Source organism: Argiope bruennichi, chromosome 6 (assembly GCF_947563725.1).
Source record: "Argiope bruennichi chromosome 6, qqArgBrue1.1, whole genome shotgun sequence".
NCBI lineage: Eukaryota > Metazoa > Arthropoda > Arachnida > Araneae > Araneidae > Argiope > Argiope bruennichi.
This window is the reverse complement of record NC_079156.1, coordinates 43,802,198-43,817,746: the sequence shown is the minus strand read 5'-3', so window position 1 is coordinate 43,817,746 and position 15,549 is coordinate 43,802,198. Positions and strand designations below refer to the sequence as shown.

Sequence of the window (15,549 nt, the reverse complement as noted above, 5' to 3'; positions counted from 1 at the left end):
TTCTGTTTCATCACCTTAAATGCTTGCTTAAGCTTCAACACATTTTTTTTTTACTATGCTGTTCTTTTTATATTGTTTTAAAAAATTTGTTTAGCAGATTTCTTTCTTTCTTTTTTTTTTACATAAAAGAAATCCTCGCTTATGCTATCTGTCTATCCTTTGTTCTTTTTTTATTCCTGATGTATTTCTCTCTTTCGAATACTTCTTCATTGTTCTACCACAAATAGGCATTCACCTTCCAGAGTAGCCTTACGTAGAGTGTCGTCTAGTACTTCTGTAGCCTCTGTGCAAGGCTGTGATCCTCGAAGCTCTCGCTTATTCCCCCTTCTTGGCCCTGCTCAAGTTCGCTCACGTTCTCCATCTCCTATCAAAATTGGATTATCTCCGGGCCCCTTTAAGATAGTTCGTTCAAATTCTTCTGTCTCGCCGAAGAAAATGGCTAAAGCCAGATCTGAACTTTTTTCTCCTGTTTATGAATCTGAGTGTGCCGTTTGTAAAGACACCTCTCAGCCAAAAGAAAAGGCACACCAATCTTTGCGCTGCAGCATTCCTGCTCAACTGAAGCGATTTGCTTCTTTCAAGTCTAGTCACATTAGTATGTCTCAACTGAAGCGAATTTGCTCTGATCCCCTCTACCCCAGGTCCCCAGTGTTAGAAGAACAGATTGCAAGTTCTGCCCCAGGTCCCAGTTCTCCTACTGAGAAAATTTGCCATTCTCCAGCAAAAGGAGCTATTTCTGCGGCACACAGAAGGTCTTCAGACTCTGATCTAAGCACAACTCCGAAAGGTGAGTGAAGTAAATTTTCTTTTAAACAGAAGTACTTGTATATTAACTGCATGCCATTGGCGAATTTTGGGCTTAACCACATGTTTTTGCCAAACATAGTCAATAGATTAATTTGATATCTTTGGTGACTAAATTCTGGCACATGATTAATATACAAGCACCTTAATAGAAATTTTAATTGATATAAAATTATTCACTAAAGTTTCAGCATCTATTTTTTTGCCAGATGCCACTTATTGCAACTCTAAAAGTTGTTTTTTACCATACCACTTGTTTGCTACCATATCTTACAACCATCAACGATGGACTACTTTTGGTGAGTTTTTGAGAATTTGGCACGGTTTTGGCGTGTTTGTTGGGATACCGGGATTGTCGCTATTACATGTGGCAATTTCTGTCCACATGTAATTGCGACAATTTTTTGTTGTATTCCTAAAAGCCGTTTCTTATCATTTCTAGTGTCCATTCAAGATGGTAAATTTTTAATACGTTTTATTTCTTTTTTTCCTTGACATTGACATGGTTGGCGCGAAACCTTACATTAATCTTAAGTTTTACCAAATTATATTTGTCTGCTATTTCTTCCAACTTTTTTGCCTACTCCTTAAGAAGTTTGCTTATCTCTGTTTTAACTGAAGAGATTCCAATAAATTGAAGTATTTTCTACATTTGTTGAATATTCTTTCTTTTCATTATTGATTTATAATGTTTTTCCTTCTATAAAATATGGCTTTAGTAAATTATATCTTATGTAAAGCTTTCCTTGTGTAAATTAGAGCCATAAAAATATATTTTGGATTGAATGTCTATTTTTCTTTTCTTTTGAAATATAGGAGGAAGTTTTGGTGATAATGGTGGTGGATTAAGATCTTTTCAAAGGCCTGCTGTTGCACAAGAAAGTCTGAGCATGCTGGTTTGTAAAATTATTTAATTTTTTTTACTTAACCATGAATTTTTAATTTTTTAAATATTTAATTTATAATTATGTGTGTGAAATTGATAAATTTTGAATATATATTGGACTTAATTTTTGCATTTTTAGTTGAATTCAGATTTATCAAAGAAATTCTTGTTTTCCTGGGAATTTAAATGATTCTTCATTTAGTTTTCATTTGTTTGAAACCACATAGGCCTAATGACTGAGTTTTTTCTTTATAATTTAAGGTTCAAAATCACATTCCATTGAAGAAATTATATGTATGTGAATTTAGCCCTAACTGAATCTGACATTGAGGGTCAAATCGTTTCCTATTTGCATTGTTCTGGTAATTCTGGATCTAAAACAAAACAGTCAATTATCTGAAATTTGATGTCTGGCAGAGTGTTTTTATTCTTGCTATTGTAAATTATCCAATTGGTTTTGAAAATCTTTATTATTTAACTAGAGGTTTGTAGCCTGATATATATATAAATACTGTTTATAGATACAGTTTTTATCATTCTCCTTTTTTTTTATGTTTATTAATTTTACTTCAGTATCACAATATCTGAAACATTGGAAGGACTTAGTAATCAAATTTCTAAAATATTTTATTGATTACTGTTACAAACTGTATTTACAAAAGTGATTCACTTAAAATAAACAAATGTGATTTATGTGGATATAGTGAGATATAACATTTCCTGATTTTCATCTTCACTTCTGTAAAAGTTAATAAAAATTATAGTTAAAATTTGAATGGAAATGATGCAGTGTTTAATGATCTACCATCTCAGGGCTGAGAATGGTAATTCTATTGCAAATTGAGATGGAAATATTCCAAGTATTAAATAAAATAGGGGAAAAAAAGAAAACTGAAATCTTCCAATAAATTGGAAGTAATGAGATTATTTTTGGCTTTTCAGAATTGCAAGACTATTTCACATAATATGCTGCCTTTTAAAAATTGTTTATATTTCTGCTTCATTTCAGAATTTTTTTTCTCTATATTAAATTTGTTTTGATAATTTTGTCTCTTAATTAACTCTTAATGTGCATATAAATCTCTTATTTCTTTGAATTTTTTTCAATATAATAATATTGAAATTTGTTTTAGGAATATCCCTTCATTACTATGCGTCAATTTCCAGTTGGATTCATTCAACATATAGGAGGGGTAGTATCAGCCCGTTCAGTCAAACTTCTTGTTCAGATAAATAATCCAGGTATGTAGAAATTGTAATTTTATGTGTAAACATGTTTGTTCTTCCCATCTACTTTAAAAAAAATATATAAAAAATTAATACATATGCATTTAATTTATATTCAGGATTTTTATTCCTTTCATGATCCAGTAGCTAATTTCTAAACTTTATAGATAATACTTTAAATGATGGTCAGAATTATACTTTATAATATTTGAATGAATATATATATATATATATATAATATAATCTTATACTTTACATGCTCCTCTATTCCTGTCTGTTCCGTTTTCTGTTTCAGAATCAGAAGTGTTCAGATTATAGTTGGTGTAATTAATCTTTCAGTGAAAACATCTTATTGCTCACACAAACAGTTTATTTACAGCTCTAATATGTACACTCTTTGCTTTAAGTCACCAAATAACTGATGAAAGAATTTATAGCATAAATTACACTTTGTCCTCTCATTGCTTGAAATCAAAAAATAATTCTCGGGTAGTATTTATAGCTTAAATAATACTTTAAGTTTTCTTTAAAATCGAAAGTAGCTGAAAAGCCATATCTCTGCATGCATACACAAACTAGATTGCTGCCATTATAATTTTAACTCACTAAAATATCAAAGATAATAATCAGGTAGAATATCAATCTGACACTTTCCAGTCATGTTTAGAAAATCCTTGACATTCTGAAATGTATGAAAAGAAAAATATAGCGTGTCATGTCTAAATTGACCTAATTATAGCTGTTTAGCCTAACTAGGAGTTACATACAAATTTATTTTAAGGAACAAGAAAAAGTAAGACAACAGTGCAAAATTTCAGTTTGCAAATGATCTCTTAAACTCTTTTTTGGAGCCTCAAAATTATCTATAAAATTCATTTAAAATAGTAATTTGCAGTTTTTTTTTTTTTTTTTTGTCGATCAGTTTCAATTACAAAACAATCTTAATTTTTAAAAAAAATATATTACTGTATCAAGAATATTTTATACTGTGTCAAGAATATTCCAGAATATTGATACGATAGGGAGTCCATATGAAATATTAAAATTCGTAATGATTTCAGAAATGCATTTATTGGCTCAAAAAATTAATCGCATTATAAGGCATTTTTTTAACTGGAATTATATATCTGTCTTTAATGGTTTAGAAATTAATGATTGGGAAACGATAAGAATGTGCACCTTGTATATTTCTTTTTTGAATTAGAATGTTATGGATTTAATTTTATTTGTAAAAAGATTTTTAGATTGAAGACGTGCATTATTTAAAAACTATACAGATTTCTTAATTATATTTTAAACTGCATTCAATAAACAAAATATAATTTATGTAATAACTGTATTTATAAAATTTTTTATAATTTGAATATTAATACAAAAATATATGGTTTTTAAAAATTTTGATTTAATAAAAAGAAGTTGATTTGTGCTTCTAAAATTAGTATGCGGATAATTTTATTGAAAATGCTTAAATAGGTCTTTTTGTTTTCCAATATTATTCAGATTTGATATGTTTGTGCTATCACAAGAAATGTGTAAAGTTAAAGTAAAAATATTTTTCTGGAAAAGAGTATCACATCGTCCTGCGTCTATTTTCTTAAATTTGTATTTATAGATGAACCTGAAACAAGAGATGCCTGGTGGACAGAACTGAGGAAAGAAATTCGTTCTCATATTCGAGCTCTGGGGTGCAATGTTGTTCTTGGATACATGGAAACAACAAATATTAGGCAATGATTTTTTAAAAATATGTTTTTAAAAAATAAATTGGATTCTAGAATCTCGCTTGCATTTTTGAAATAATTCTATTCATTATAATAACTGTTTAGATGTATCGCAATTTTGATTAGTTTTTTTTTCCTTTTAAATTATTTATTGATTTTAAAAATCCATGCAGATTGCAAAATAAAAAAGTTAATTGAAAATTGTTCTTAAAGGTACACTTTTATTATGCTACTATATTGTATCTTTTTTTAAATTTAACAATTTTCTTCTTTTTTATCTTCAGATCTGTAGTTTCTCAAATTCAATGCCAGATGATGTCATTAATACCGAATCAAAATTTAATTATTGATTAATTAATAATTAAGCTTTTGAAAATATTAAAATAGCATATTGTCATCAAAAATACGCAGATGTAAAGAATTTCAAACTTCTAACACATACTGAAGTTATAAATTACAACCTTATGATCATGAAACAAGTAAAGTTAAATAAAAGTGTTTAAAAGCACCAGAAATTAACTGTTACAAATTTCAGAACTAGTAGCTTTATAAAATTGCAGATTGTTTATGATATGCCAGAAGTAAAACTTTCAATAAAGAATTTCAATATTAAATCAATTGCAGATTAAAAATCTCATCAGAAAGTATCTGTTAATTCCAACAAATCTTTAGATTTGAAATAAAATTTTTCTAGATCAATTTTTTAAATGTTAAAATTTTTCTAGATCAGTTAGTCTGAGACTTAGCCATACCTTGATCTAAGGCTTATGAAATGTTAACTGATTTGTAAATCTGAAATAGTAATTTCCTGGTAAATCCTTTTTTTTTTTTTTTTTTTTTTTTTTTTTTTTTTTAATGCAGAATATGATTTTTTACAAAAACTCAAAAGTCGGCTGAACTCTTCCCGAAAATCAATCGCTTATAACTGTCTCAAATCATAATTTTTATTTTGCTTCATTGGTTTGGTTATAATAAAGCCATCTGATTTTTTTAAATGATTATTTTTTCCCCCAAATCTTGTAGTTGATTTAAAATTTTTGAGTACTCTTATATTTGAAGATATTTAGTTAACTTTTAAACTATAGTGGCTTGCCTATTTAGACTATAAGGTCCCCCCCCCCTCTTATTGTTCTTGACAATACAAAATTACTTCATATCACTAAATGACTGATTGAAAAACAAAGGTCCTATTTCTTCCATTGAATTTAATGGTGATTTGTCAAAGATTTATGCAATCCAGGTTTAGTACTTGGCTTACTGTTTTCTTATATCCAAAATTAAATTCTCTTTCTTGTTTTTTTTTTTTTTGCTTTTGCTTTCTGTTATTGCTATTTTATACTTTTGGTTCTGCATTTATTTCATTTCTTAAATACTATTTAGATGATCACAAATTTTAAGCTATTAAAAAATAAAGTTTTTTAAAAAAAAAAAATCGCATTTTATTTATATTCTGCCGAGAAAAAAAGTTTTGCAACACTGTGCTGATGAGTCATTATTGATTTTCAGCTAAATTATGTAATCTTGTTAGTTTAAATTTAAATTCAACTTAATTACAATGAGGAAGTGCCCAATTCATGGAATAAAAAAAAAAAAAAAATCCAAAATCTATGATTCTATCATCTAGAATTCTGTAATATTTATTTTTCAGTGATGATATCTGTGTACTATCAGCATCTGGAACTGCTGCTGTTTTAAGTACAACTGATCATGAAGCTGCACATTTGAGCACACCTCCAGTCCTTTCAACCAGTCTTCAACCTCGTCCTAGTGTGGTTACAACAAATGTAGCATCTGAGCATGAAAAACTTAAAGAAGTCCCCAAAGAGAAAGAAAAACCATTGAGAATTGATGTCAACTTAGCTAATCAAATGAAACATACTCATTCCCATGAATGGTATAATTATTTTGATTTCTTTTTAATATTTTGAAATAATTTTCTGAAGTTCTTTTTGAAACTATATATCTTTATCATTTTTCTTATCTTTTGACAGAGTATTATTAAATTTTAATAGAATTTGTAAGTTATAAGTCACTTAATTTCTAAAAAAATATATATATTATTTAAAATTAAGTGAATTATATATTTTTTAGAATTTAAGTGAGTTTTGGTTAGGCTAAGCCCTCTAAGGTCTTTTAGACAATTCAAGTTTCAAAGTCTTCTTCACCTACCTAATTTTAAAGATAAGATTTTTTTAAATTGATTTTATTTTAATTTTTATCCAAGCAATTTTTAAATAACAAATATTTTGACTCATTTAAATAACAAAGCATTTATTTCATATGTCAACATTAAAAAATAGATATGAAAATATTTTTAAAATTTTAAAGTAATTTTAAAAAGAATAAAATCTTAAAAAAATTTCTTATTATAATCTGAATACACTAACATAAACTCTATTAGATTCGTTCTATTCTGTTAGATAAACTCTACTCATTTGGGAATCAGTCAGTTTACTACTAAAGAAATTTGATGACATTTGTCTGTAAGCCAATTTTATCTCCCATGAATTATTCAAAACATGAAATTCTGAAATTCAAAATTTTTTTATTTTAATTGAATAAATTCATGTACATAATATTTTGTGCACATATTGCAAATCATATAAAAGAATAAAATCCTATAGGCTTAGAATTACAATGTAAATAAATAAATAATAATAATAATAAAATTCTCAAGGCATTTGGAATTCCTCAAAATCACAAGATTGCAGGCAATCATCTATATTGCTATCTTACGATTCAGTCTTGAATCATAATGAGCTCATGTTTATGTTTTACTGACAGTTTTGTTGCTCTATTTAGTAAGATGTAGTGAGTAGCATAATTTTTTTTTACATTAATATATGAGTATAAACTGCTTTTCTATTTGCATAAAGTTCTCATTTTAAAATTTTTTGTTTCTTTGGAATTTAAAGTGGTTATATGGAATCATAAAAAATTCTTTGATAAATATTTAATATGCATTTTATTCAGCTGATATTTAAACATTTTTAAAAGAAAAAGGGTTATTGATGAAGATAAAAAGTTGAACCACTTTTATAGAAAATACGTTATTTTAAAATCACGGCTTCTAGAAAATGGCTTTAAAAACATCACATCTGGCAGTTTTAAATCCAAACCATCCAATTATTGTAAACAATTACACTGCCATTATTCTTTTAGCCATTTGAGACACTGCTATGAAAACTTAACTTCTCTATGATATATGGTATTGTATGTCCTTTACCCATTATGGTAAATTGTATGACATATGGTTTCTGAAATGCATATTAGGAATATAGTACGTCATATTGTCTTTATATTTTATTGCTCTTTTTTCTGAGAAATTCTAAAGAATTTAACATAGAAATGTTATTTGAAATCTTACAGTGTAGATGATTCAAACAAGCAGCTGGGGTGTAAAATCTGTCACATTCCCTATTCTGAATCCAGCATACCATTTCCTACAAATTTAGTTCGATGCAATGTGTGTAGGTAAAATAAGAATTTTATGTTCCTTATTTAAATATGTGTTTATTAAAATTATGTACAATAAATTGAAAAACACCAGCTTCCACTAGTAAATCTATGATTTTACTTCTAAAATATCATTTTCTTTCATAGAAAGGGTAAGGTGCCTGATATCTTATTTATGACTATTGAACCACCTTCAAATGTGCTAGTAAATGGCAAAAGTTGCTTGTTACAAGCAAGGTAAAGTTTTATCTTATCAGTTGATATCATTAATTAGTGGACATAGTGATACTATTAATTGCTACTTTTGTAACTTGATATTTTATATTCTAGAGTTTGTAAAAGTAAAAGAGACTGCAAAGGTGAACAAAATGCCAAAGAAATAAGTGATGTATGTTTTGTCCATTTCATTTTAATATGTTACTAAAAAATTTGAATATGATATCTTTATAATATCCTTATAAATGATATAATTGTAATTAATAATGTACAAAAGTTATAAAAATAAAATAAGTTTTTAAAAATAAAAATTAAATGGTTATTTCATGCAGAATTTTTCATTTTTAAATCTCGAAAGGATTATTTAACTGTAATCTAAAACGATGTATTACATATTCAAGTTTGTACAATGAAGTTTGTAAAAATTTGTGCATGTGTCTAAAGTTTGTTTTGATCATTAAATAATATTTGTAGTTACTTAAAATGCAAGACTGAATTTTAAAGTTAATAATTAACATATACATAATTTATTACTCACTATGCAATTATTTGTGACTTTAGTACTTTTAATTTATAATCTAAAATTTTGTTTTTCCATATTAAATTAAGCAATATTTCTGTCTATTTACAGAGTTTACCTTTCCTGGAATATGAATTGCATCGTCAACTACTCAATAAGTTAAAAGTAATTGTGATTTTGTGATATAGTTTATTTTTAACGTTTTTTAAAATTAAAATCAGAAATAAAATGAAGTTTTAGTAAAAACTTTTGAATTATGATTTTTAAAGATAATAATGATCATACCATGACTAAGGCAATATTACTAGCAGAGAAGTTAGTTTTTTCTGTCATTTTTCCGGTCTAAACAAAATGATTGAAAAAGGTTTTAAATTCAGTTACAGCAAGTACATTTGATATTTCTAGAAGTTTGCCAAATTTTTAAAATAATTTTTGAAAAATAACTAAAACAATTAAATTGCAAAAAAAAAAAAAAAAAAAAAAGCTTTGCTTTATGTTTAATTTTAAAACTATTACTTTTTTTTTTATTTTCTAAATATTTATATGAATGAAAATAAAAATCAATAACTGTATTATTTATTATTGTTAAAGTATTTTTATATTATATTTAAATTAGTTTTTTTACGTGTTTAACCAAAATTAGAATTTTAGACTAAAATCATTATTTTTTTTGTTATCACTTATTATCTAAATATTTATCAAACTCTTTTTTTTTTTTTTTTTGTATCATGTACAATTTCCTTGTTGCTTTGGCCTATGGCAAAATATATTGTATACATTCTATGGCAGGTTAAATGTATGAATGCTATCTTTGGTCTCAAAGTTCAGGTTTCTGTTGGTGACAAATTAATCATTGGAATAGCAGTGAGTATACATCTTCTAAGTTATATTTCTTTAAAAAAGTAATTTTGTAATTAATTTTTTATTCATTAATATCCTTTATGATCTTGCTTTCTGTAAAATTAACTAATTCACTTTTTGCATTAGACTGGAACTGGTGCATATTTGTCAGCATTGCCACCTCCAAGTATTCCAAAACTAGCATGTGGAAAGGTAAAAATAATTTCAATTGTTTATTTATATATAAGCATCAAGAGAGAGAATATTTATATTTAAAATGATTTATTGGATTGAAAAATAAATATTGTATAGTTTTTAATTGAATTATATGATAGTGCATGGACAATGGAATTAAGCAATACATAAAAATTAAACATTTATTCCCTATTTCTTTTCATGAAACATTATCAATTACAGTTATTAAAATTCTTAAAAATAAAATAAAAGTAATTTATAGGTAAACTTTATTATTAATGCATTCATAAAATAGTCAAGCATTTACTATGCATTTTAAAAAACCACATTTACTTTTATTTAACTAAAAATAGTTTAAAATATTTTGTTAATAATTTATATAAGACTTTGATTATATTAGACAAAAACTGTCAATAATATAAAATAAAATTACTATGTAGAAAATTTTATAACCTAATACTATATTAATATTTATAACGATGAGTTTTATTTTAAGAAATATTCTTTTAATACTCTATAGGTAGCAGATGATAAGAGAATGTCAGAAGTTCAGAAGCAGATCCAAGATGAAATGGCTAGAAATAAAGAATATTTTGGAATAAGATTGCCATCAATGGTAAACTTTTTTTTAAATAAATTATTCTAGTGTCTGAACTTCTCTCTCTCTCTTTATATATATATATTTTGTAATTACTTGCAATGATATTAATTGTAATTATAAATTACGCTGAATTGTTTTATTGATAATTCCATTGTTGTGATATAAAAAATTATTGTACGTTTAATTTCTTATTTGATATTTCTATTATTATTTTATTTTTTAATTCAGAAAATGTGATATTGTGGTCATGAACCAATGATCTCTTTATGTACAGTTTATTGATCAGAGGTGCAGTATTCATTAGGCAGATTTAATATTTTCTTATATTTATAAGGGCTTCATAATATTTTCTACTTAACTAATTTTAGAGAAAATTAATTTTTTAAAGTAAAAATTAAAAGGAATTGCCTTTTTAATATTCATAGATAATGTAGTATTATTATAAGTAGTAGTAATAATGTAGTATTATCTATTTCATCAATGATCGTATTTAAAAAGACAACTACTCATTTCTTTTCCATTTTCTTATTTAATACCAAATAGCATCTTCTTTAAATAAATTTAGCTTATATAGTTTATGAATAGGAATAAATTGAAATTTTCAAAAAAGTATCGAAATTTTTAAAATACCTTTGGATATTAGCACATGATAGTTCTTTTAAAATTGTAGTTAAATTAAAAAAAATGTTTAAAAGTTACTGATGTAGGCAAAATGACTTTAAAGAAATTAAATGAAAGGAATACGATATTAAATTATGCCAATAATTTATAATCATAATGTTAATTAGCCACAGCAAATAAAAGATATTTGGTTAGTGATTTTCTGTCAATATTAATATTATTGAAAATTAGATATTCAGGTAAAATATGAATAAATAAGGTTTGTACTATGAAATACGAATGAATGCAATTCCAAGAAAGAGTAAGTGCTTATAAATGTATAAGTGTAAAATGTGTCCAATATATAAACACAAACATCTGAGAACTTATAATATTTATTTGTTTTATATTTGGACTAACATTACATTTTAAGCATCAAAAGATACATTAAGCAAGTTTTTTACCCTAAGCTTGAGTCTCAAATCCAAGTTTATTCAAAATGTCCAAATTGGAATCTATTGAAAGTGTAAGATATTGCTAATGACACTTACAAAGTTATTCGTTCAGTTATTCAGTCTTACAATTTAATGAAATAGATTTTAACAATTCTCTTATTTCTTAATAAATTTAGGCTGAAATACGTCTTCAAAAGTATTAAAATAAATTCAACTTTATGATTGAGAATTTCAATCCTAAAGTTGAAGATATTTAATGAATCAATCATTAATTGTTAATTGTTTCTTAAAATTTAAATGCTGTATGACTAATGAATGGGATTGTTATCACCAGTTGATTTTATACATTAGTTATATTTATCAAAACTTATAACTCTGTCCACATCTCTTCTTGTCCATAAATTTATGTTGTGTTTGCACGTGAAAAAAAAAACATGTACATTGCTTATTTCAATTATAGGATAATCCCTCTGAATCGTCTATGACTAGCAGAAACGAAGATGGAAATAGCAGTGGAGATGAAGATTTACCCGATCTTGACCTTTCTGCTGGCAATAAAGATGCTTGTATTTTAGAGGTAATAATTAAGGAGAAAATTTTTTTAAAGACTATATTTTCTCTGATTGTGAACACTAACCCAAAAATATAATGTACAAGAATTGATACCAAAAATTGAAGCACAAGAATTGATAATTAGCAATAAGATGAATTTAATTTTAAAATTAAGAGGGGTTGGTAAAAAAGGTTGATATGAATATTTTGCAGTTATTTGTTACTATTTATTAACAATAGAAAATTTCCATAATAATGAAATCAATATAGTCATTTATTTTTGTTGAATATTTAAATATTAGCTGATTATTTGTCTTATCCCATTGTTTTCATGTTTTTAAAAATTAGTTAACTTCAGTTTTCATAAAGCATCGGGCAGAACAGATTATATATTGATATGTGAATATTATTGTTTTTTTCAGTTTATTTATTGTGTAATTCTTACTTTGATTAAGAAATTTAAGTTTTTAACCTAATTGGTGATAATTAAGCTTTTATATTTGAGAGCATGGGGGAAAAAATGAAGGTTAAAAAGGTCAAGTCAAAATTTATCTCAGTATTATATTTGCTATCTATTATTAAATTACTTAGAAAATCATATTGTGTACTATTTATTATGTTCTTGGATGTGGATTCATTCCAGAACTAGAAATACATTTCCTTGAAATGAAGTATATTATTTTGCTGAAAAGCAATAATGAACTGATTAGCATTTTATATAAGTTTATTCAAAACCTCAAAATATCTACTTCAGATATAAATTTTGATTTTTATATTCTTGCATTTTAAATTTATGAATAATATATAGAAATGTTTCATTGAGATATTTTTAAAAATAGTATTTATTTTTATAGGTAGACGATGCAGATGATGTTGATATAATTGCCCAATTAATAGATCCTAAAGTTCCTCCCGGCTTTGATTTATGCAATACTGAAACATTGCCTGGATTGGATAATTTTGCTTGTAATTTACAAGTAAGTCAAAACTTATAATTTCTTTTTAAAATTAATATTAAAAAAATGGCATAAGGCAGATGTATTATTAATTCCTCCTGATCTTTTAATCTTGTGGAAGCTTTCAATCAAATAAAAAAATTGTCAGGTATTCTTAATGAAGATTATTTTTTAATTAAGTATGCTTTGTTATAAATTATTATTTTGCAGACATTTTTTTATTTTATTGACGAATATTATTCTGTAATTATCTAAACAGTAAATTATTGGTAATTTGATTCAAATTTCACTAATTTTGCTTTTTACCCTTATGATTTAGATTTTTTTTTCAAATCTAATATGTAATATTAAATTACATATTTCTTTAAAATATAAAAATAATCAAAACCTATATAAAATTGTTCAAATGTGGCATAATTTCTGATAGCTGATTCCCTGATTGATAAGGTTTTCACAAGGGTGATTATGATTGTTAAAACTTTATAATATGTAAGGAGATAACATTATTTTATAATTAAATTACTCAATAATCAATAGAAGAGGAATTTATAGTTTAAAGTTAATTTAAATAATTGCTTAATTTTGTTTCAAATGGCTGGATAATTGTAAGAATCCAAATTATAAATATGTAGACAATATTATTACTTCTGATAAATGTATTTCCTGTACTGTCTTTCATGAATTTTAAACTTTTATTTTTTTCTATATAGATGTTTACACGTATCTACCGCACCAAATTTTCTAGTCCTCCCAATGGAACCCAAGTATCAAAGACTTTTGAGGCTGTTATAAAAGTAAGTTTTAACAGAAGATATGAAATTAAGATTTTGTGCAGATAATATTGATTTACCTTTTTTTATATAAATGTTTCCTAATGCAATTATTAATAGATATTGGTAAATTAAAAAAAACTTTGCCAATTTCTTATATAGATCTATGCCTTTTACTTTTATAATATTAATTTAAATGATTAATTACATTAATTTTGATTTTCCTTGTTTATTTGAAATAGTGTATGAAATTACTTAGGTATAAAATTGCATATTTTTAAAATTGTCTCCAAAGCAGTTATTTTTTTAAAATTATGAATATACTTATTTCTTGCATCATTTGATCATATATATATGTTAACACTTTTCACATCTCGGCAGGATTGTTATAACAGCAATATAATGTTCAGTCATATGTTTGGTAGATTGCTAAAAAATTATTGGTGAATTTTCTTGCATTCAAATGTTAGAAAATTAATAAACTAAAATTAAGTTGCTGTTTATTTAAAATTTATTCTTTTCCTTTAATGATCTCTACATATAGAATGTTTTTTTAATTTCTATTATACAAAATTTATGTAGATATCATTAACTGTTAATTAATAGTTAATTATTTTAGTTTCTATATGAAATGTTTACTAAGAAACACATTTATTCTATTAGAGCTTATTTGTCAAATTAAGAAGATTGGTACCATGTTGTTTGACAAATCTAAGTTTTCAAGTGGACCTTGTTGAACAAGATGAATTACAGGTACTTCTAAAATTTAATTATTTTCAAAAAATAATTTTTTCAACTGCAGTTGCTCAATAATTAATCAACAAAGAAAAGAGAACATGTTAAAAGGTATAAGTAAAATAAATTATTGATTGTTAAAAAAAATTGCAATACAGCATTTTTTAAAATTATTTAATAATAGTATGGATTATAAAAGATCAAATAAATGCTACATTTTACAATTTAATTGTTTTTATAAAATATTGATTGTTAATTCTTTTTTTAAGGCATCTATTCCATTTTAAATAAAGCAACTAGAACATTCTAAATACATAAAAAAAATTATTTAAAATAAAGAGAATTTTTTACACAATTCAGAATTGTATTTGAATTAAAATGTAGTAGATATATAAAGAATGCAATGATTTCATTTATATTAATAGTGATGATGAATGTGTGTATTGGCACTCTACAGGCCAGACCATTTCATCTATAGTAACACATGTATAGTTTGGAGATCGGTAATATGTATTTCTAAATGAATGTTTTTGAAGTTTTTTAAATTAATAAAAAATTAATCAAAATTTTAGGAAGTTGAATTATAGTTTTGTTTTCGTGATAATTTCTGAAAATATTATCGCACAGAAATAAATTCAACATTTTAAAATTATATATAATATCTTTTTAACAATACCAGTCTAATTGTCAACTTAATTTTCATCAATAAATTATTCTAAAATTCAAACAATATACATTATTTCATCTATTATCACATGATTTTCTTCTATTGTTGAATGTTAAGGAAAGATTATGAAGATGAATAAAAAAGTGAAGTTGTTATATAAAAAAAGTTATAATAAAGTTCAATATATAAAATTAGAATAAATACTTGAAATTTTAATAATTAAATATTGATGAGATAATATTGTAGATGGGTAGAAGACATATTTACATTTTTAATAGCATTATGATGTGATGGTGGAATTGGTCTCTATTAAAAAAAAGTTCATATATATGATAACCACAACTTAAG

At 25.1% G+C, this 15,549-nt stretch overlaps 1 protein-coding gene across 3 annotated transcripts in view; it reads left to right on the top strand.

Annotated features, from left to right (window-relative positions):
- LOC129971591 (C2 domain-containing protein 5-like) overlaps positions 1 to 15,549 on the top strand; it is a 36,147-nt gene that overhangs the window by 14,066 nt on the left and 6,532 nt on the right. For 2 of the 3 annotated variants that reach the window (XM_056085503.1, XM_056085502.1), the window contains exons 10-25: positions 228 to 787; positions 1,621 to 1,700; positions 2,824 to 2,932; positions 4,530 to 4,644; positions 6,287 to 6,532; positions 8,008 to 8,112; positions 8,242 to 8,331; positions 8,425 to 8,482; positions 8,942 to 8,995; positions 9,620 to 9,694; positions 9,818 to 9,883; positions 10,386 to 10,481; positions 11,982 to 12,098; positions 12,928 to 13,050; positions 13,740 to 13,823; positions 14,463 to 14,552. In XM_056085503.1, coding sequence (XP_055941478.1) covers positions 228 to 787; positions 1,621 to 1,700; positions 2,824 to 2,932; positions 4,530 to 4,644; positions 6,287 to 6,532; positions 8,008 to 8,112; positions 8,242 to 8,331; positions 8,425 to 8,482; positions 8,942 to 8,995; positions 9,620 to 9,694; positions 9,818 to 9,883; positions 10,386 to 10,481; positions 11,982 to 12,098; positions 12,928 to 13,050; positions 13,740 to 13,823; positions 14,463 to 14,552 — 2,068 coding nt within the window. The remainder of the gene's footprint in view (positions 1 to 227; positions 788 to 1,620; positions 1,701 to 2,823; positions 2,933 to 4,529; positions 4,645 to 6,286; positions 6,533 to 8,007; positions 8,113 to 8,241; positions 8,332 to 8,424; positions 8,483 to 8,941; positions 8,996 to 9,619; positions 9,695 to 9,817; positions 9,884 to 10,385; positions 10,482 to 11,981; positions 12,099 to 12,927; positions 13,051 to 13,739; positions 13,824 to 14,462; positions 14,553 to 15,549) is intronic. The other variant, XM_056085504.1, reaches the window with a different exon arrangement.